This window comes from Ochotona princeps, chromosome 1 (genome assembly GCF_030435755.1).
Source record: "Ochotona princeps isolate mOchPri1 chromosome 1, mOchPri1.hap1, whole genome shotgun sequence".
In the NCBI taxonomy this organism is placed as follows: domain Eukaryota; kingdom Metazoa; phylum Chordata; class Mammalia; order Lagomorpha; family Ochotonidae; genus Ochotona; species Ochotona princeps.
Window position 1 is genome coordinate 123,682,884 of NC_080832.1, and position 23,671 is coordinate 123,706,554.

The window sequence follows — 23,671 nt, forward strand, 5'->3', positions numbered from 1 at the left end:
TGGCAGGACCACGGTAGGTGAGGCAGACACACAGGCGACACGGGCACAGCTCTGTGCTTACAGTGACTGTAGCATCTCACATTTTCATCAACAGCTCTCACATACATCAGGCTCCTCCCTACTGACTGGATACCACAATTTGCTTTGCTCTATCAATCAAGGGATTCCCAATGAGGGAAAAAAAAACATGAAACTTGGCATATCTAATATAAAAGATCCTTTTATATAGGTAAATAAGTTCTATATTTTGAAATATTTGTGGGTGCAATTTATTTTTTAAAAGATTTGTTTATTTTTATTACAAAGTCAGATATACAGAGAGGAGGAGAAACAGAGAGGAAGAACTTCCGTCCGATGATTTACTCCCCAAGTCAGTGCAATGGCCAGTGCTGCGCCGATCTGAAGCTGGGAACCAGGAACCTCTTCCAGGTCTCCTAAGCACGTGGGTGCAGGGTCTCAAGGCTTTGGACCGTCCTCGACTGCTTTCCCAGGCCACAAGCAGGGAGCTGGATGGGAAGTGGAGCTGCCGGGATTAGAACCAGTACCCATATGGGATCCCGGGGCATTCAAGGCGAGGACTATAGCCGCTAGGCCACGGCGCCGGGCCCATGCATGCAATTTAATACAAAAATTACAAACTCCCTCTCACAATAATTTTCATTGTTTCCTTATTTTTCAGAGAAATGTTATATTTGTATAATGCACTCCAATGCCAGGAATGGCAAGGATGGGGAGGCAACACCCATGCAACCTCATGTGGGGATGAAGGTGATCCTCAGAGAGAAGAGGCCCTCTGACCTCTGATAGGTCAGCAGCAGAATGGCACAAGGGAGGAGCTTCTGATTCCTTGGCAATGGCCAAGCAGCACACACTGTTCCAGTATCAGTTCCTGAGCCGGCCCCACTCACTATTCAAATCCTGACACCAATAATGTTAATTACTGCTCTGTCAATGGTCGGGCAACACTTGTTTGGAGCTCCAATCTGGCTACCTAGAGCATGGAGGTGCTACAGAAAGGTTCTTTAGATCACTCCTCTGGCCTACTCAGGAGGAGGCAGGCAGACCCAGGTTGACTAAGTTCTTAGTACAACAGCGGAACAGAGTGGGAGAATTAAGTATTACCTCCAGGAGTTTTAACTGCTGAGCCCCTACAGTGTGCTAGGCACTGTTCTTAGCATTCTATGCAATTGGATTCTTTGTTCCACGAATATTCATCTATCACTAAACAGTGGTATTCTGTTACATAAAGTCTTTCATTTATATAGCATCTCACAAAGCACTGCTGATTGACTATCCAGTATTCGTTATATAGGTATCTGCTCATATGCCCCCTTACGCTGTATCTGAAAGCATCAAAACACATAGAAATGTGAAAATGTGTCCAGTACTCTGTACAACTCTGAACAAACCCCAGGCTTCATGAAGCAGCAGCCTTGATTGCAGATAAATAGCAACACTCAGTTCAGTTTTTATAAACACTGAGATGTAAAACCAAGCTCATTTGCTCAAGGAAAGAGAAAAGAGGCCCCTGGTATATGCAGCAGTGAGGGCTGGAGATTCAATCATCAATAACCCACAGTCCAAGGAAGAAATACACTTGAAACTAAAGGAATGAACGGAGGTGAAATGGGTTAGGCTGACGGAAGAGTAAAAGATGAATCAATATATAGGTTATTGTTTAACTTATTGTCACTTAAAAACCTCCTCCAATGCCCCCCAAAGAATCTGGAGGAATTGGAAATGAGAATCTTAGAAACGAAATGACAGGCTTTTCCACATAAAATTGAGCGTGTAAAAGGATGAACATTTTCCCCATGTACCTGGGAAAAACAGGAAGGCTCACCAAGCACCAGTGCAGTGTGTAAGGGCTAGGAATAAAGTGTCAGCCAGGGGGTCGACCGGGAGGTTGCAGAGATCACAGCCACCAAGAAGGTCCCCCACTCCTCTCCAAGGTCATTGGCAAGAAGAGCGCCATCTGCAGAACCATCAGTCCTTGAATGGCAGGTTTGGCCAGGCCATGCTTCTGCATACATTTCATTTTCATATGGTTACTTACAGAATGAAAAACAGAATATAGGAAAGGAGGGTCATGTTATCTTAAAAAGAATGCTTACTTCTTGGGTGTAAGTGCAAGACTCAAGCCCAGGGAGTGATTTTCTGTGCTCACCAAAGCAACAGAAGCTTTTGTATTCCGAGGCTTTCTGACACAAGGTTACATAAATATGATTCACAACAGTCAATGCCAGTGTTGAGACGATTATTCCAAACCAAATGACAGCTTACAAAGTGGTTCAGCCCTTATTTGATATGCTGCTTTTTTCTCTCTTAAATTCCAAGTCTCATCAAGCAAAATGAGCTTAAAAAGAGTTTTAGCAGGCCGAGAATTAGATATCACAAAGAAAATCAAAAGTCTATTTCACTCAGGTCAATCCTTTTAATATGGCTATGCTTTTAGGAATGACTCAGATGGGAATGGAGTGATTAGGTTCAACTAGTTTGTAGACTAGTGACAAAACTGACTGTAATTTAAATTTCTGGAAAAAATGTTTCATTTATTTATCGGAAAGGTGGAGTAACATACACACACGGAGGGAGGGAGACAAAAAGAAAGATCTTCTGGGCCAGGCATGGTAGCCTAACGGCTAAAGTTCTCACCTTGCATGTGCCAGGATCCTATAGAGGCACCGGTTCTAATCCTGGCAGCCCCACTTCCCATCCAGCTCCTTGCTTTTGACCTGAGAACACATTTGAGAATGGCCCAAAGCCTTGGGACACAAGCACCCGTGTGTGAGACCCAAAAGAAGCTCCTGGTTCCTGGCTTCAGATCGGCTCAAGTCTGGCTTTTGCAGTCACTTGGGGAGTGAACCAATAGATAGAAGATCTTCCTTTCTGTCTCTCCTCCCTTCTGTATATCTGACTTTCCAATAAGAACAAACAAATCCTAAAATAAAATAAAATAAAATAAAATAAAATAAAATAAAATAAAAAAGATCTTTCATCTTCTAGTTCACTCTCCAAGTGTCTGCATTGCCCGCAATAGCTGGAACTGGACCAGGATAAACTTAGGAGCCTATAACTTCATTTGGATCTCCCATATGGGTGGCAGGGGCTCAAGTCCATGGTCATGATCTTAGGTGCATGATCCAATGGTGCATTAGTAGGAAGTTGGGTCGGGAAAAAAAAGTTGAAATTTGCACTCTTGATATGGGATTCAAAGCATCCCAAGTTGCAGATGAACTCACTGCACCACAATGTCCAACCCTAATTTAACACATCTCAACTTCCATCACCTCTCCATACAATAATTCATTTGGTTGAAAAGATAAAACTAAAATTTCAAAAAGATTTACCAAAATGCTGGAAACAGAACTGAGCCACACTAAAGATTGTATTTATATCCATGGTAGAAAAACACTACACTGCAGATTTCAACATGTCTCTTTCTCAAAATTGAATACTCCCAAAATAACACTAGCAGTGCACTGAAAATTCTAGAGTTTAAACTATTAACTTAAACTTTACCATATTTTTGTTTAGTAAAACAACACACAAATGAACAGGTTCCTGATTGGTGCACTCTGCTTTCTAAGACACTACACAGAGGATGAAACATGGCTTTGAGACAGACCCTTCATCTGTCAGAAAGACGAAGATCTCCCAGGAATCCAGCCCAAGAGAGGCACCAACAGCATCAAGCACATCAAGCACATGATTAGAACTTGACTACCCATTAGAATAGGAATTTAACAATATACGCTTTGAGGCTTTGCATGAAAGTATCAAAAAATGGAAGGAGGCAATTCATAGTCATGGACGAAAGTGGATGTGTACCACATCATTTTGACATTTTAATCTGTACATATATGTGCTTCCCGTGATGGTGACTCAATACTGACTGTTGGCAATCAATAACCTAGTAAGGACATAAAATTCAAAACCATTAATAGAGTCCATGACACCATAAGTGATGGATGACACCTTTGACACAGCAATCAAAAATTAAGAAAACTGATTCAATCTCAAACACCAATGGCACAATGGCCAAAAGAGTATCAAATATCTAATAACATATATCAAACTATTTTTATGTCAACAGCAGTGGTGGATTAAAGACATCTGAAAATCCTCTCTTCTACCAAAACAATGAGGTTACTGACCAAAATCAGCTTTTTTCAGAACTCTGCAAAGTTGCTGTATAGCAACTTGGAGAGTCTTTATTCAAGAAAAACAAGCAGACCACAGGAAGCACATAAAGTGCACCGTGTTTTCAATGCACCCTACTCTCACCTTCTGCTTTCTGGGTTCAGAGTTTCCTTGAAGCCTTCAGTCATGATAGAAACCAGTAGCCAGGCAACCAATGGAGTCAGCAAACCAGGGTTTGAGATGCTTCAAAACCCCATTCCCAGAAAAATGCCATTATCTGACTGCCTGGAAGCGCCATGGAATAAACCACAACTTGCTCATTTCACATGACCTGGCATTCACCCAGTGAGAATAGCCTTCTGCCCAAGGGCATTTGTCAAAAATAATCAGCAGCGATTGTTTAAATCACAGCTGCCTACGGCTATGAATTACAATTGCTAACACTAAGCAAACCAGAAAGCTTAAAAAGAAAAGCTAGGGTATGAGATATTCATAGGGGGCTTTGACAAACACTACCTATTCCTTGGAACCTAGAAGCCCAAGTCAGTGTACAGGGCTACTTGTGTTCGGTTGAGCAAATGCTCAGCAAAACCCAGACAAGGGGGCCTGGCATGGTGGCCTAGCGGCTAAAGTCCTTGCCTTGAATGTGCCAGGATCCCATATGGGCACCAGTTCTAATTCCAGCAGCCTGGTTTCCCATCCAGCTCCCTGCTTGTGGCCTGGGAAAGCAGTCGAGGATGGTCCAAAGCTTTGGGACCCTGCACCCGCATGGGAGACCTGGAGGAGATACCTGGCTCCTGGCTCTGGATTGGCACAGCACCGGCCATTGTGGTCACTTGGGGAGTGAATCATCGGACGGAAGATCTTCCTATCTGTCTCTCCTCCTCTCTGTATATCTGCCTTTGCAATAAAGATAAGTGATTCTTTAAAAATAATAAAAAAAGAAAACAAACCCTGACAAGGAGTTAAGCTTCACCTCTGGATAAATCTGAGCCTTTCTGTACAAGGAGGTAATGAAAGTGTAAGTGGAGCTGTAAACTAACAAGCTGAACACTGCGGCATACCTGCATGCCTTTACAAAAACTGAGAAATGTATTGGGTCATATCATTAGCTGACCACTAAGCTAAATTGGTAGAGGATCTCACTGTCTTCATATGAAAAACAGTACAGTCTTACTTCACAGAGTAAGGTCAGAAAAGGCTTTATACAAACAAGGGTCACAACCATCATGGGCATGCAGGAGAATCTGATTTCTAGAACTGCTATAATCATATTATTTTACAAGTCCAATTTCAATAAAAAGTTGTAAAATATATGAAAAAACAAAAAATCCCCCCCCTTTCAAATAAGAAAATATGGCCCCATATACTTAAGAAAAAATATGCTCAATAAAAAGTATCCCAGAGAAAGTCCAGTAATAAAATGTAATGATCAGCAATTTTGATGGTTAAAGAAATTTTAAAAGCACATTGAAAGGAAGAAACAGAGAATGATGTCTTACCAAATAAACAATATCAATAATGAGAACAAATTATTTAAAATGATCTCCAGAGAGAAATTTTGGTATGATTCATCCAAGAACTGAAAGACAAAGTTCACTATAAGATTTGAACAGGCAGAAAAAAATAGTAAGAACTTGAAGAGTCAAATGAGGTTATTTGGCCTGAGAATATAAGAAGAAATGAATGTATACACATTGACAGAGCCTTACAAATCTGTAGGAAGCCATCAAGCATGCCAACATATATGTAATGGGGATTCCAGAAGGAGAGCAAAGAGTATAAAAAGAACATCGGAACAAATAATGGCTGAATTCTCCCCAAAATTTGAGAATTGATATGCCCTCTACAAATTTTACTGAGAAGCACAGATATCTAAGCCTATGAAAACCACAATTGAAAAGTTCAAAGTCAAAGCAAAAAGAGAATCCTGATAGCAGGAAGAAAGAAGCAACAATCCTGATTAAGAAATCCTAAACAGGATTAATGTCTGATTTCTCAAAAGAAAATACAGGGGCCAGAAGGAAGCGGGAGGACACAGAGCATTGGAGGACAGTCTTGTCAATGGTGCCAGTCCAGACCATAAAATCTGAGACAATAAGGCTAGCTCTCCTGAATCATTTCTGGGACGTATGCACAACCTTGGGTTCTCGGAAATGTTTCCACCTTCAAGACCCTAAGCTAGGCCCTGGTATTGGCCCCTGCATCAGCACTACCCAGTTTATATAACCCGTTTCAATTATTTGTGGCAGAAAATAAAAGGGTAGTTCTAACTCAGAGCCCAGGGCCATGGCAGCAGCTGGTAGCTCATATGTCAGAGGCTGGACCCAGTAGTTGCAGGATAGCTGTCCAGCCTTTGGTTGATGGTAGCCATGGCTAGTAAAAGAAGTTGAAGTTTGTTCTGGGTCACAATCTCCCACTTGTAACCCCCCCACTCAGCGGAAGCCCTCCTGGGAAGCTCTCCAGACAGCTGGCTAAGAAAAGCTTCCCTAACTCAATACCAAGCTTTACTTTCAGACCAGCCCAGGATAAGATTTCTAGTAACTTCAACCCTCAACCTCACTGCTTTGCTCCATGATGATTACTTACCTTGACAACTCAGTGCATGACTGTGTGTCATTGAAACCCTTTCTGGCCTGTGCCCAGAGTTGACTGATATGCCTTGAACTGATCCAGATGAGGTATTGTACACTGATGGGAGCAGCTTCATGCAGAGCAGAGTCAGGTATGCAGGAGCACTGGCTATTAAAAAGAAACAGCCTGGACGCAAGTCCTGGACCATGGGATCTCTGCCCAAAAGGCTGAGTAAACTGCTCTGATCCAGGCCTTGAGATATTCAGAGGGGAAAGTGGACAGCACTTACACTGACAGACATTGCTGCCTCTGCTACCACCCATGTGCATGGGTCTCAGTATCAGCAGACAAGATTATTAACCTCAAAAGGAAAACAAAACTGAAAACATTCCAGGGCCCAGCACGTAGCCTAGAGGATAAAGTCCTTGCCTTGCATGAGATGGTTCATGTGCCAGTGGCCCTGCTTCCCATCCAGCTCCCTGCTTGTGGCCTGGGAAAGCAGTCGAGGATGACCCAAAGCTTACACCTACGTGTGAGAACTGGAAGAAGCTCCTGGCTCCTGGCTCTGGATTGGCTCAGTTCCGGCCATTGCAGCCACTAGGGGAGTGAAACAGCAGATGGAAGCTCTATCTATCCTCTCTGTCTCTCCTCCTCTCTGTATATCTGACTTTGCAACAAAAATAAATAAATCTTTAAAAAGTTAACTCTCATTTTATTTGTCCAAAAACCAGATCTCAGTTGTAAAAACGGTCATTTCTGCCAGCTGTGACTGTCCAGACTTGGACGAGTCCAATACTGGACTCTGACTAAAAACCAGTGGTGAGAGTGACAGCTCAAACAATGAAATATGACAACAGTAAGGCTAGATCCCCTGAGATATTTCCAGGACGTGTCTATAGCCTTAGGTTCTCAGAAAGACCTTGGGTTCTTGGAAGTCCCAGGAATGTGAAGTAGAGTGCTGATTGCAAAAACCATCCCATTCCAGGATGAGCTCTTGCTCTTCTGTTACAGCTCATGGAGTAAGGCAATTGCCCCAAATTGGTTTCTGTGCATGGAAGTGGAAGGATCTGTCTGGATCTGTTTGGTTCAGTTGTTTGCCTCTAGACAGGATGCAGCTCCTACTTACTACACAGTTTAGACAGCAAGATGCTTAAACTAATTATCTGTTTAATACCACTACAGTTAACTGAATGATTTGTATTGTGCACTGACATAAGCTTTGTTAACTGAATGATTTGTATCATGTGCCAGTGCTCTTAGTTGATTGGATGATCGCTGCGTAAAAACCCCTGAGCATGGTTCATCAGGGTTGCTCCCCTCTTACATTTGCAATGGTATGGGACAGTCGACTGGTTGGCACCAGCCAGTGAATAAAGACTCTGGAGCTTTCCAGAGTCTGCCTCTGACTCATTTCTGGGATTACTTCAGTCAATTCATAACATCAACCAAGATTGCTATCAGTAGAGAAGCCATTGCTCAAAAATGAAGAAATCAAGACATTGTCAGACAACAAAAAAACCAGAGAATTCACTGCTGGCAGAAATGTTTTCCCAACAGTATTAAGTTGTTCACACTTAAAAGAACACTGGGAAGGAACTCCAACCTACATGAAGCCATGAAGAGCACTAATAAAGACAGCATTTGTAAACATGAAAAACAGTACTATGTATCTTATTTATAACTCTCATGTTTATCTTACCTGATTAAAACGACAACTACATAAAATGCTAATGTGAATCTATTTTGATGGTCACACAGTATATAAAGACAGTTTATATTATGAAAAACCTAATACAAAGAAAGAGGGTAGAAAAGGGGCTACCCCCATTGTTGTTGTTTATTTTCTTGCAAAGGCAGACAGACAGAAGGAGATAGAAAGATCCTCTGTCCACTGTTTCACTCCCCCAAGTGGCCAAAATGGCCGGAGCTGAGGGAATCCAAAACCAGGAGCCAGGAGTTTCTTTCAGCTCTCCCATGAGGGTGAAAAGTCCCAAGGCTTTACACCACCCTCTACTGCATTCCCAAACCCAAGCAGGAAGCTGAATGGGAAGTGCAGCAGCTGGGATAAGAACCAGCGTCCATGTGGAATCCCAGCACATGCAAGGCAAGGGTTTAGCCACAAGGCCATTGCACTGAGTCTGGAACAAAGTTTTTATATTCTGATGTAGTTAAGTCATATTAATGCCAATTAGATAGTTATAAATTATTAATTATATTCCCAAAGCAACAATTGTGTATTTCATATCATTTACATAGAAAAATAAGCAACAAATGAGTCAAGATGGTACACTAAAAAGTTGCTATGGTAGAATTCTGTCCCCTAAAAAGATGTGTTGAAGTCCTAATCCCAAGTTAAAGTGAACATGTTTTCATCTGTTAATAGACTATTTACAGAAATAACCAAGTTGAACCAAGGTCACACTGCATTAGGGTATGCCCGATCCAGTGACTGATACATAACAAGAAAGCATTTCAACACAGAGACAGACAGAGAGAATGCCAGATGAACCAGCAGCTGCGGATCAGAGTGATATGCCTGCAAGCCAAGAAACCCCATGGCACTCCAGGAACCTCCAGAAGCTCTGAGTGTGGAAGTGAACAGAATTTCACTCATAGCCCCCCAGGAAAATGACCCTGTGCATACCCTGATTTGGGACCATGCACCTCCAGAACTCAGAGAATTAACCTCTGCTACTTGAAGCTACTGAAATTGTGAGCCTTTGTTCCAGTCACTGAAGTAGGACAAAGGCAGTAACACAGGAATAGAGGAACCACAATCAAATTAAGTTTTTTTTTTTTTCTTTAAGGTGAAGAAAACAAAAACTGAAAGTGCTGCATCCAGTTAACTAAAAGGCTAATGTCTAGTCAATTCCCTAAAATAGCGGAAATGGCCAGGGTTCAGCCAGACTGAAGACAGAAGCCGGAACTCCATCTGGGCATCCCACAAGGGCTGTAGACTTAAAGAGTCCAGCCATCAGCAAATCAGAACTGTTGAACTATCAGAACCTCTTGAGCAGGACCCTTGGAGCATGCCCCACCTCAGGGACTCTGGGATGGTTGGGAGGCTGGATGTGGCTTCTCCCATTATTCTCCCTCCTTCCCTTAGATACAGGGAGGAAAAAGAAAAGGTAGAAATAATGGTCTCACTCCCTTTCCTGCAGCCCTTGACCCTTTGCACCCTAATCAACTACGTAAAATAATCAAAAATAAAAACAATCATCTTAAATTTAAAAAAAAAAAAAGGAGAGTCAAGCCATCATCCACCGCTTCTCAGCGCATTAGCAGGGAGCTGGATTGGACGGAAGCAGCCAATACAGGAACCAGTGCTCTTGCAACACCAGGGTCCACTGCCTTACAACACCAGCCCTGGTGATCACTTCTGGATTGCCAAACACTACCGACAAATTTATTTGTAATATTTTCCATGCTCAAACAATTCTTTATGGGAGCAATTCAAAATTCCATGGAAAAAGCAGCTAATAGTAAGTTTATACATGAAAAACATTTATGAAACTTTTGCATAACTTTTTTCATAATATGCATCTTTTACAACCTTTTGTGAAGACCATGCATACATGCCATAAAGAGAAACAGAACAGATTTTTTTTTTTACCCCCTCAAACTAACGAACAATTGGAAAGCTGTCAGTATTATCTAAACAATCAGCTTGATTTTCTCTGGCTCACATACAGAATTTTCTGATGCTAAAGACAACCTAAAACACACAGACCATTTGTGCCCATTATAATTTATTTGGTTGTTGCTACCATTCATGAAAGCGAATGAGTTTGTAACAGCGGTTGTAATGATAATAATAACACAAAAAAATTTACTTTTCCATTTTGGACACAATGATTATTCATTGTTAAAGAAAATGCGGCATTTTGGGACTTAAATTCTGGAAACTTAACATTTTCCTGTAGATTACTGTGGTGGTAGGAAAAGTAAGATGAGTGTGTGGGCAGGTGGGGGAAGGATAGATCAACAAAGAAATCAACAATTTAACAGAGTCAAAGTAAACAGAAGCAGACCACAGCTATGAACTTTGTTTTCTGATAAATAGGCAATGTCCCTCAACTATCAATTATTCTATGAACCATTAACTTCATTACCGATCTTGCTGTTCTACACCATGAATCTCCTGAGAATTCTATTACACACCTGATACAAACTATGAAGATTTCATTTCAGCAAAAGCTGAATTATCAAGTGCCTAAGGTAGCTTCTCATTTGCTCATCCGAGCAAAGAAATCAATAAAGGACTTCAGAATCAAGGGAAAAGAGTAAGGGGGACTATGCTGCTTGCCTTATGTGCTAGCCTTGCGGTGTGCTTGAGCAAGGAAAGGTAAAGACAGCCTTCCCCAGAGGTGTGAGCCTGACTGACTTCCTCAATTAATAAGGAAGTCAAAGTCTGCATTCGGCTCACTGTGAGGGCTGAACTGTACTGATTTTGACAGGTGACATGCAAGTCTTCTCAAGTACTCCAGTGAAATTAAGGAATCAGGGCACTGGCAAAGTAAAAGACCTTTTAAGATGCAAATTAAATCATAACCCTGTCTAATGCCCTCCGATGTAAACTGAAATATACACTAAAATGAATGCCATAAATGAACTATTTAAATTACCAGCTTCTTCAGTATGCTCAAATGAAAGAGATTTAACTATATATTTTAGAAGTCTGTTTTGTAATATATAGAAGTCTGTTTTGTTAACAGCAAAAAAACGCATGGATCCAAATACCTGATTGTGATGTCCATTTCTGTATAAGGGATTTGCTAAAGCATTTTCACTCATTGCCCTGAAACACTATTTTATCCCTACATTCTTCTTTTTCTCTCAGCAAAACATCAGCTTTTGGAAATGAACATCTGTAGTTACAACATTCCATGAACAGTATTCTGTAATTTAGGCCAACTGCAAGGGAGAAAATGGTATTAGCAGTTGGGAAGCTCCAAAGTTTATGCCATAGCATGGACGAAGGCATTTCAGGATAATTAAACATGATTTGGCCATTTACATGTCCACCCTGAGCCAAGAACCTCTGTGCATTCTATCTTGTAACAGAATCTGGAACTAAGGTGTGAGGAGAGTGGGTCTCTTGATAAATTATTGATGGCTAAAACAGAGTTTTGGAGTAAGGCATTTCCCCCATTGTGCTCAAGGGAGACATATTCAATATTACACAAGGAAATCCATATTCATTCCCAGAACAGCTTATTTTCCCCTCTGAAAGCATACACAGGATTATAAACATTGTGCAGCACCAGAGAAAACTTATTCCAAGATCAAGTCTATCTACTTAGGCGCTCATTTCTTTCCTGGGTCCTCAATCACCCAGACATCTTACTACTCACTGAGGCTCAGTCAGTTAGTAGTAAGTTATGCACACATTTCTGAGGGATCCTTGAGTTCAAGAAAAGCTTAGGCTCTGTGGCAGGGCTGGAATCCAGGGCTAGAGCCTGGACAAGAAAACAAGTGAGTATCCTGGGAGAGAAGAGGCAGAGACACAGTGACGGGCAGAGAGGTAAGGCTGTTGGTTGGCGGAATATCCCTACTGAAGCTGTGTTAGTGCTTGGGCCCAGGCCCAACAGGCAAGGCAGTGTTGGGTAAGCTGGAAGATGCATCAGAAATCTCTCTGTCCTTGGAGGAAGTCAAATCTGAACCATCTCTTCCACCCACAGCTTCACTTCCTGAGGGCCTGCTGCCACCTATGAGAATTCAGTGCCTGGTAGAGTCTGGGTAACTTTCCTTAGTGGGCAAAACTCTTTTCTTCTCCCTCCCACCCTTACTCCTGTTTTTCAGAGGCACAAATCTTGCCCACACTTTCAAGGGATTCACTGACCTCTGAAAATTTATTCATAAATGCCATGGTAAGAATGAAATAGAGTTCTGATGATTACAAATAGCAATAAGCTGGTGCCAAGAGTATGGTCAAACCACACATGGTCATGTCTCCAAGACTATCAGTGGATGGCAGAAAAGAAGGATTTTCCATTTCCTTGCTCAAAATAAATCATCTAGCATGTCCTCTTATTTGTCAAAAAGGAAGGGAATGTTTTAGATACAACAGTAGACTGTATATACATATATTTCTCTTATTCAGAAAAGTATAAACCCTAAGGGGAAAAATTCATAAAGGCCACCTATGATTTGCTGTGTTCAATTTTGAAACTCTATTGCTTTGATGAAACATTAAGCACGAGTAAGTATTGAATGTGCTATTATTTTAGAACTATGAGGTCTTTTCAAAAGTCTGCATAACCTGAGGTATTGTTAATGATCATAAAACTCCAAGCAACAAAAGTCTGTCCTTTGCCAGACACAATGATTTTGCTAAATTTACAACTGTATTAGGATATAGGTTATTTAACTAGAAGAAAAGATGCAAAAATCAAGGGTAGCAGGAAACCAATTTTCTGTATCGAGTAAGACTATCAAACTAAAACCACAGGGGATACTGAATGATCACTACTTGTGACTGTCTTCATGATGACATATAATATAAAACACCTAAACGTAAATGCTGCATAATACATCAATTCAAGCTAAATAGTTGTATCAATGTGAAAATCAGCATCCATGCTTTGTAGTGATATCTTATGAAGATATTAACATGCAATTTATTGCTTCAATCACAATTTAAATTTAATATCCTTAATAAGAAGCATTTGCACTAAAATTAGTTGTCTCTGAGATAAGCACCTAAGTGATCATTAAAACTCTGATATCATGTTGAGACATACTGTACTCTTGAAGTAAAATAACTGCTGCTTTAAATTATTAACAACTCCAGGAGAACCAGGAGAGTTTAGATAAGCCTAACAAACACACAGCTCCAATTTTCCTTACCACTCAGAGTCAGTATTTTTCTCTTATCAGTCAATCCTCAAAACTATAATCATCACAAACTGATTTTAATTTCTCCATAACAACCTACTGCCCACTTCCCTAATGAAGATTATAAGAAGCAGAAGAAAGAAGAGTGTAATTTAATAACTGCACAATGAGCTCATTTGTCTCTGTGGCATTTGAACAGGGCAAATAAAGCAAAATGCACTCTCAGGTGAGATTTCTGTGACTCAAGAGAAAAATAAATGATGAAGACTGCAGTGCAGGAAGTGAGCTGCTGCCCTTGATGCTGGTACCCTGCGTCAGAGTACCAGTTCGTGTGCAGGATGATCTGCTTCCAACCTAGCTCTCTGCTAAAGCACCTGTGAGAACAGTGGAAGACGACCCAAGTGCTTGCGTCCCTGCTATGTACATAGATGGCTCAGAAGTTTGACTTCGGATTTCAGCCTGGTCCAGCTCTTGGGCAGTCACCATCTGGGGAGCTAAGCATTTCTCTTCCTTTCTCTTGCGCTCTTTCCTACTTTCCTCGCTCTGGTTTTTTCCTCTTTCCTCCCCTCTCCCTCTCTCTGCCACTGTCTTCCAAATAAAATAGAGAAAAATGCTTGCCGGTTATCCCTAACTCTCCCTAAACTAGCTGCTCTTCATAGATATGAAGGTATCCAATTTATAACTACATAACACAGACAAGGAACAGCTAAAAAGCTAAAACTCAGAGCTGTCACATTATGCAATACACACTGAGTGTGTGTTATCAAAGGTACTGAAATGCAAAGACAAGTGTGACAGCCTCTCCCTACAGATGACAGTGCTTTTGTTAGACATGCACGTTAATAATCACTGAGCACCACAATGAGCACTGAGAGAGACCTGCTGACCAAGTGCAACACTTCACAGAAGGTAGGCAGGAGCAGCCCAGGAAGGGGAAAAGTGCTTTATACTCAAGCAGTTTCAGAAGCTAGCGAGCAACATGGCTTAACCAGTTACTTAATCTAATACTTGGCTACCCAATCAATAAGAAGACAACAATATCCATACAGTTAGCTTGCTGTTAGGAGAAAAATTATCACAGATGTTTAAGAAATCAGCATGGTGTCTTAAAAGTCATAAACACTTGACAAATTATACTGGTCTCACCATTATTGCTATCGTTGTTCAGAACCAAAAAGAAAAGAGGCTACCAGTCACTTCTGACGTGCCACTGGCAGTAGCTGTTACATCACTACTACTGCCCTTACCATACCATCTTGGGTTCTTTTGTACTAGCTTGTGGGGGAAGTAATGGTTCAACACGGACTGCCTACCATGAGGATGGCAAAACTAAGCAATGCAGTTAAAAATGCAGAAAAAAAAAAAAAGAGGAAGGTGGATAAGAACCATGGGAAAAAGGGAGGAAGGGGAAAGGTATCATTACTGTGAAATATGTGAAATTGTTCACCTTCCATGGATAAAATAAATTTAAAAATGTGTATGCAAGGTCCCAAATCATTTCACTTGATAAAATGAGAGCTGATTAAAGAGGGGCACGCTAGGGTTATGACACTAGCAGTATCAACAGCAAAGGAAGCACAGGAATACCATCTCTTGCGTGCCACTACAGGATCAATACTACCAGTTAACATGACGGGCTCGCAAACAGGAATGCATCTGATTCACATGACTGTTACTACCATCTGCCAACATACAGTGAGTATGGAAGAAGAGAAAAGTAAAGTGGAAACTTCAGAAATACCAAGTGCTGAAAAAAATAACAAGCAATAATGAAGGCTGTACAGGAGGCCTGACAAGAGCACTAAGGGGAAAGGAGCCCAGGATTACAAAGGCGAAAGTCTATTGAGGATTGCACTTATCATGCCAGTGAGCCAGTCTTCAGCCTGCCGGCAGTGGCAGAGGCACCAGCAGATGAGCTCAAACAAGTGTTCAATCTATTGGTTTACCACTTCCACTATTTTTCCAAACTGAATACAGTATTACATAAGCTCATTGTCATGATTAATGCCAGCGTGTTTCTACAGTATATACATTTGAGATAATGTTGGCAGTTACGTCATCATTACAATGAATCCTATATTGTTTTTAAGTGGGGATAAGTTAAAACCAGGGATGCTGAAGGTTACAGAAGGTCACTTTACTTTGTGCCTCCCTGTTGCTGGGAATAAAGACTTTCCCCTCCCTCCCTGTAACTTAGTATGCATTGATTCAGTATCTACCATATAACATGCCGCACACGTTAGGTTCTTGATAAAATCTTAACAAGTGCCTCTCATGTGAAGTGTAATAGGTATCTTCTATCCCCAGGGAGATTTAATCAAATGAAATCTCAACCATCTATTTTTCTACACCATACTATTAAACAATACGGTAAAAGTCTGGGTATTTTCCTTTAATTTTTTTCCCCTTTAAATTGTTCAAGAATTTTTTTAAGCTGGTGAAGGTTTCTTTCCTTTTGTTTTTGTTTTTTTTTTAAAATCTCGATTGTTAAGTGAAAATGAAGCGAAGGGAAGGAGATGGAGAACAGCCCAGTGAACCGCTCTATAAAGAAAACCTGCCCCATGATGCACCTTGCAGACACACAGGAGAGCTGAGTTCTATCAACAGCGTTCTCCAGAAACCCTCCGAGGGCAAAAACGCAGTAGAACAATCATTTCAAGGTAGAATCCTTCAAATCTTCACTTAAAAAAAAACCTACCACTTTCTTTCACAGTCATTAGTTTCTTTCTGCTCCTCTTTTCTTTCTCTTATTGATTAGCACTCCTTAGATAAGCCAGGTCGTTTTTATAGAGTGGCCTGAATGCGTCGGAGGAAAATGGAAAAGCCCACGGGCTCCTAGGCTTGGAGATCACCCTCACTGGGCTCCTTCCCACTCTCTTTCCAGATACCAGAAGCCATGTGAGCCTGCCACATGACTCACTTTTCTTTTCTGCCAATCAGGTTGTATCTGTGGAGTGGCAAGCTCTGGGCTCTGCCACCCAGATAAGGATGAGGAGAATCCATCAGGAATGAAGGTCATGTCAAAGTGACAACGAGGTGAAAAGGCTCCGAAGTTCAGATGGCATGGCTTCCATGTGCCCATTTGCCTTTGTTTTCTTTTGCCCCTTAGCTCGGGTTGGTGTCTCCCCATTGGAGTGTCCAATGGCCCAGTCCACTCTGCCTGTGAAGTACAAAGGACTGGAAGGCTTTCTAAAGGTCAGATCCTCATCTGGGAAGTTCATTTACCCCATCATGACCTGATTTAATTTTAAAGATTTATCTATTTTTATTGAAATTCACATCAGATTTACAGAGAGAAGGACAGAAAGTTTCTCCATCTGCTGGGTCACTCCCCAAATAGCCATAACAGCTGGAGCTGAACCAACCGGAAGCCACGAACCAGGAACTTCTTCTGGGTGTTCGATATAGGTTCAGGGTTCCAAAGTAGATCATTCTCTACTGCACTCCCAGGTCACAAGCAGGGAGCTGGATGGAAAGTGCACCAGGTGGGACACGAACCGGCTCCCATTTGGGATCCCAGGACTTTCAAGGTGAGGATTTACCACTGAGCCCTTGCACTGGGCCTCTTCTGGTCAGAGAGTCTACATTTAAGGTATATGGCTACACTGTAAGCTGTACAACTCATTTTAAGCAGAAGGCTGTTTGATTCCTTCTCTCCTTCATTCATTTATTGAGTCACTACTGGGAAGGGTATATCCAGAGACAGAGATGACAAAGTCCTGTTTTAAGATGGCAATGTAGGAGGAAGACCAGATTCATACATACCTTTAACACAAAAACTTACTATAAATGATGACAAAGTAGAACTTGCGATCACTTGTCAGCTGTGAACCAGACATCTGGTATCTCCCAATAATACTACAATGTTGTATTTTGGAATGTTTCATTCATCTTCAGATCCTCTCCTCCAGCATCTATTTTGGACTGCCTGGATTGGCAGCACTGGCACTGGTTTAGGTGGTGAGCTTGAGGATTTGCTATGCATTCTGCCTTAGCTAGAGAAATCTTGTAATCCACTCAAATGATGAATTTAGTTCAAGTAGTATTTGGGTTAGTCTATTCAGAGTTAACACATGAATATTTCTCCTGTGTGGACTTATCTGAACTTCTGACTCCAGCTACTACGGGACTATCCATTTCTTCACTTCAAAGAAATTAACATGTTATCACAAACCATATATGGGTGAGGCCTGTTTCCCTTTATGCTCACACATTCACCGCATCCACTGGTGTTCACAATGTGTGTCTCACCTTTACTGCAAACAGAGCATGGCTGTCATACTTCTTGGTATATTTTGTTTTGGTTGAGATTCAGTTGATCTTACAAGTGTTGAGTCAAAGTGCTGAATAAAATTGGACATGACTATGACAAATTTGTAAACAGCAAGTCTTAATCATCCTACACTGAAGTACTCAATAAATTTAACATATAAATCACATATAGTTACTAAAATGACCTACCAAGGGAAACAAGAACAATGCTAAAATTGCTAAGTCTCTTTCACTGTATATTCATAGTAAACAATCAGATTGATATGAACCACACAGAATCGCTAAAGTGTTCTTCTGGTAAGGCAGAGGCTGTTCACTAAAACTTCACCAAGTATAGAACTAGGCATCAAACAGGAGCTCCATGTCCCTGAGCATGTAATGGTGGCTGGGTGAGGCAAGGCAGCCTAGGTCCGTGACTGGTGACTTTGACCCCATCAGTAGCCGAGAGGCATTGGCAGCTGCTTTAGCTGTGCTAGGCACGCCAAGCAAGAGCTCCATCTCCACTCCAACCCCAATAGCATTGCAATCCCTACTACTGCCCATGCAGCAATATCAAGACCCGTGTCAGGAGCAAGAAATTGGAACCATTTCTCTTTCATCTGTAATTTTAAGAGACTGTACCCTGGTGATGCTCTACCTAACATGGTTAGGGGATGTTTTGTTGTTCTTCTCAGGGAATGGCTTTTTTTGTTTGTTTGTTTCAATTTACAGTTTTGTGGTATCAAATCCAATTATTTTTTCCTGTGAATTTACCTTTTCACACTTTCTAATTATTTATATCTTTCTCAAAAACTTCTTGTGATTCATTAATTGGTCATCCATAAGAGACTGCTTGTAAACATCTGAGATTATTTAATATATTTCTATATTGAATTTTGAATTATGTGGTACAATTTCGTATAGCTTGGATTTCCCCTCCCAAACTCCCATCCCTCAACAGATTTTCCCCATTTTACTACAATGGTGTAGTCCTTCATAAGGAATCATAATTCTATCAATCTTATTTCAGTGTACCCTGACATTGTTGGTACAGTGTCAGACAGTCCAGCATCCCATTGTCTACACCTGTCCAACAGTTTCATTGGGAATCCATCCTTCGTCTGGAAGCAGGGATGCATGTTGCATTATACCCCCACGTCTGTATATGATAGACCCCAGGACTCCATCACTATACATTTCCATAACTGAGAAGCCATGAAACAAGGTCAACAACTGGTATGAGAACAGCCACAACAACAACAAATTACAGCAACATGAAACTATATTATTTACAACTAGGTGGTCCCAACTGGAGACCATTATGCTCAGTGAAATGAGTCAATCACAAAAGAACAAATACCATATATTCTTTCTTATATAAGGAAACCAGCATGGAAAGTGTAACTTCAATAATCCGATCCATACTGCTCTTTCTTTGTTTGGCTGTATCACATGTGTTTTGATGTCTTCTATTTCAATTTTGTTTATTCCAAATAATTCCTTTTCTCTTGTAAAATTCATCACTGGCTCACGGATTACACAGAGGCATCATTTTTCTCAAGAGACTTTTGTGTTTCCTTTTTGTCAGTCTTGTGTCGGTTACTCAGTGGCGGTTTTTTAAACACCTGAGACTGATAATGTGCCTTTTATCACTGTTATTGCTACATCTCATGAGTAGCAATGTTCTAGTTTCTGTTGTAATCTCTTTAGCACAAATGTGGCCTGCGCTAGCATCTATTCCTACATGAAGGTTCTTGACACTCTCTCACTGCTCTAGTGATGCACGGGTATTTTCATTGCATGTTCGTTAACTTTATGTTTTGAAAGTTTGCTATTTTTCTCCCCATTGTGGACTGTGTACATTGGCTCTGTATTTAAAGGGATGCATAATAGAAGTATAGTGGAAACAAATATGTACAGATATGGAAACAGAGCAGTATGCCCCTATGAACCCCCAGTGAAATGGCTGAAGATGTCCTGACAGTAGGACCCTGGACTCTCCAACACTGTCCATACCTACACTGTCGGGAGACACTTCAAAGGCAGCATGATGGACTTATGACTGTTCATGAACGACACCCACTGTAAAACTAGAGGGGAAATCAGTGGCTAGGGGAGGGAACTTGCAAAGGGGGATGGGAAATTCAAGTGGCTATTAAATTCTGTCATTAAACAAAAATTAAACAAAATAATATAGAGAGCTAATTTTAAAAATGACAACAGTAATATCCATTCAATTGTCAGATGGTTAAGGCCTCTTCACAAAGTTTATGGGAAATATATACTATGGTAAAAAAAAAAAATACAGACTTTAAATCGGGAGAAATAATCTTTTAAATGCTTAGATATTTGCATTTATCAATTTCAGAAACTGCATTAAATTTCAGCTTTTGGGCCCGGAGCGATAGGGTAGTGGTTAAAGTCCTTGCCTTGCACACCTGGGATCCCATATGGGCACCGGTTCTAATCCCAGCGGCCCTGCTTCCCATCCAGCTCCCTGCTTGTGGCCTGGAAAAGCAGTTGAGGACGGCCCAAAGCCTTGGCACCCTGCACATGTGTGGGAGACCTGGAAGAACCTCCTGTCTCCTGGCTCCAGATTGGCTCAGCTCCACCTGTTGCAGCCGCTTGGGGAGTGAATCATCAGACAGAAGATCTTCCTCTCTGTCTCTCCTCCTCTCTGTATATCTGACTTCCCAATAAAAATAAATAAATCTTTAAAAAAATTTAGCTTTCTTCTGCACAAATATACTGCAAAGAGCACACTGATTTAAAGTAAGTGACTTTCCCCCAGATTTTATACAGCGCTTGACAGACTGTATGTCCGTCACTAAGAGTCTGAGGTAACTATTCTGTTTCCCAAATGACCTTCAGGCAACCAGTGGATACTCTCTAAGCTAAATGCTTGCTCTCTTGTCCTTATTCATTGCTCCCTGTTTAAAAAAATTTATTCAGCTGTTTATTTCTTCGAAAGACAGGAACAGACAAAAAGGTGGAAAGGTAGTTCACGGGTACACTCCCCAAAAGCCTGCAACAGCTGGGGTCGGACAGGCAGGAGTTGGGCATCAGGAACTGAATCTGGGTCCTCCACATGGATGAGAGGGATCCGGCTGGTTAAGTTATCACTGTTGCCAGCCAGGATGCATGTGACAGGAATGGGAGCAGAGCCAGGACTTGAACCCAAGCACTCTAATATGGGATACAGTTGTCCCAAGCACTGCTTTAATGGCTAAGTCAAATGCTCCCCATTTCCCTGCTGCCACTTGTCATCTGGTACCACAGTTACGTGGACATATGTCCATTTCTCTCACTTTTTCACTTGAGCATGAGCACACTGATGGGTAAGGAGAGCATGGGTTTAATGACCTCCTAGTTCGTTTGCAGTGACCCTAGATGAATCAAGTGGATGGACATCAGACTCTGGATTTCCCATATACCATTCATCCCCAGATGAAAGAATGATGTTGAAATCCATCCTCTAACTGAAGGTGTGGTATTCTTCCTCAAACAGGTTAAAATATTTCAGGTAAAAACACAGTGACTGTTAGTTGCAAGGATTACTGTTATGTGACAGCAGCCAGGAACTAGAGAGGGTTCACCAGGGAAAAACTAAGGTAAATTTTTATGATGAAAAGGAAAAGCTGCAAAGAGCTAAGGTGGGAAATATCGAAAAAAAAAAAATCAGGCAACATTCATTAATGAAGAGGAAGGAAAGAAAACGAACAGGCTGGCCACAGTCTGAAAGTCTCCATTCTCCATCAGGCGGCACTACAATAGAAGCTGGAGGCAACCGCATGGCAGTCTGCAATGACTCACATGGGGAGTCAGTGATGCTGGCCCATGCTCAGGCCTGCTTAGGCTCCGTGTCTTGAGTCAGTGGCTCCTTTGCCTTACCTGCAGATGCTCCAAAATATAGGGTGGGTTTGTCATGCCAAGTCTCAGCATTGCTCCCTCGGGGATTACTTCAACCAGCTTCCACAAGAGCGTGGGGAGGTCAGTGCCAATATCTCTGCCGTAGGCACCTGTGTCCTCACTGGTCAGCCAGATCTCACAGACGCCCTCTGGAATCAAGGAGATAATGAACAAACCTGTTAGGTACTGTCTCGGGTGGCATAGCTGCTCACTCTGATGCAGTATTTCTCAGCATCATTAAGCAGTCAGTCTGGGTATGCAACTGCAGAGAGTAGGCAGCTTATCCCATGGTAGCAGTGGGTTAATAAGTCCATTTTATTAACACCAAAGAGTAACAACATTGCTGTGAAGTATCAGTGCATTCTATGAAGTGATTAACATTCACAGCCAATCGGTTCAGCTGTGCTTCCTCAGAAGCACTTTGATCAAGTCTAAAGCTTCATCCCACCTCAGAGCATATCTACTGCATTGAACACCACCAGCTCTGGAACTAAAACAGGCTCCCCACAGAACAGGTACCATCAGCAGCTAGCTCACTCATCAGCCTGTCACCAGCTCTAGAAAGTATGTCAAATGTAGCTTTAACTCACAGAATTTCTCCTGCAATAGCTGTTCAAATCTGCCGTTTTTATGCAAATAAAATATGTGTTCATTTTATTGCTGCATTCAGAAAAGCTGACTGATGTGTTAAGTTCTTTGTGTTAGAAAAACTTCACAGATAGCCTGCATCCTATTTTCTATCAGTCAGGCTAGGAAAATGAATACATGCACACAATACATTCTGCAAGCAATCTGGGTACCACACACACACACACACACACACAAAACATGCATATACAAAGGTGTGTTTATGTGTGCATGTATATGCTATCATAGATGTACAAAATACTGACTGCAAATATTACAGCTTATAATAAAATCATTCTGAAAATCAACAGGAAATGCTTTTAGTTCACTGGGTGCTACTTAAAATGAATGACAGTCAGCAAGAGTCATCCAGATTTTCATGGTCCACACACAGAACTTTTCAGAACTGAAATTCCAACGATGAGCCTATTTCAGAAGGCCAGGTGATTGACAGGGCTAAAACGCACAGGGAATCGAGCCTGGGAATTTGGTCCCCGTTCAGGTGATTTGCTGCTCTGAAGAATCCAACACGTACACAGGCCATAAAATGATACTTTAGCTTGATCCAAGGTAGATGTTTCTAAAGAGTATCTTAAAATTGTAATTTTAAATTGCCTTTAGTTGACAGTACACAAGAATTGCAAAACACACTTGGATATTCCTTGTCAAGAGACACATCAACATAAAAACCCCACAAGTAGTCTTTGTGTGAGTGTAGACTTAAAAGTGAAATAAAACAGCAGAAAATAAAGATCTGTAGTCCTTAACATATTCCATGGAGGCAGAATAACACACAGCACCAGTATCTCCAAAAATGATTTTTTTCCTTAAAGATACATTGACTTTATTATTTTAAAAAATGCCCAATCTATGTAAAAACATTTTTTTGTATTTCCCCACCTGCCTATCTTTGAGACATGCATATCCTCACCCATATCCATTTGTCATCATAAAAAAAAGCATCCCGAGGAGGGAAAGAAAAGTTTAGCTTTCCAAAATTACAGAATCAATGACTTAGCACTGAGAACAGAAGACACAAATCACAGCTCCATTTTAAAAAGTGGAAAATGTTTGTAGTTTTTGAAAACCAACAGTATTAGGAAGCCATGGATTTTTCTAATTAAAATATCTAACTGCAGAAATAATCTTTAGTTTTAATCATTTAATAACAAGTCTGTATCTTCCAAAGAAATAATCTGGCATATACATAGATTATCTTTGTAGTCTCAATTTTATAAATATTCTGTTCATGGAATATTTTTCTATTTAGAATTGGACTGCAATTAGCAGTATCATCTTCATATCATATATGCCATCAGACACTGAGCTA

The 23,671-nt window shown here is 41.1% G+C and overlaps 1 protein-coding gene across 2 annotated transcripts in view; it reads right to left on the reverse strand.

Annotated features, from left to right (window-relative positions):
* The window catches only part of CDKAL1 (CDK5 regulatory subunit associated protein 1 like 1), a 648,926-nt gene that overhangs the window by 250,852 nt on the left and 374,403 nt on the right, over positions 1–23,671 (reverse strand). For both annotated transcript variants that reach the window (XM_058667489.1, XM_058667500.1), the window contains exon 9: positions 21,697–21,863. In XM_058667489.1, the coding sequence (XP_058523472.1) occupies positions 21,697–21,863 (167 nt within the window). The remainder of the gene's footprint in view (positions 1–21,696; positions 21,864–23,671) is intronic.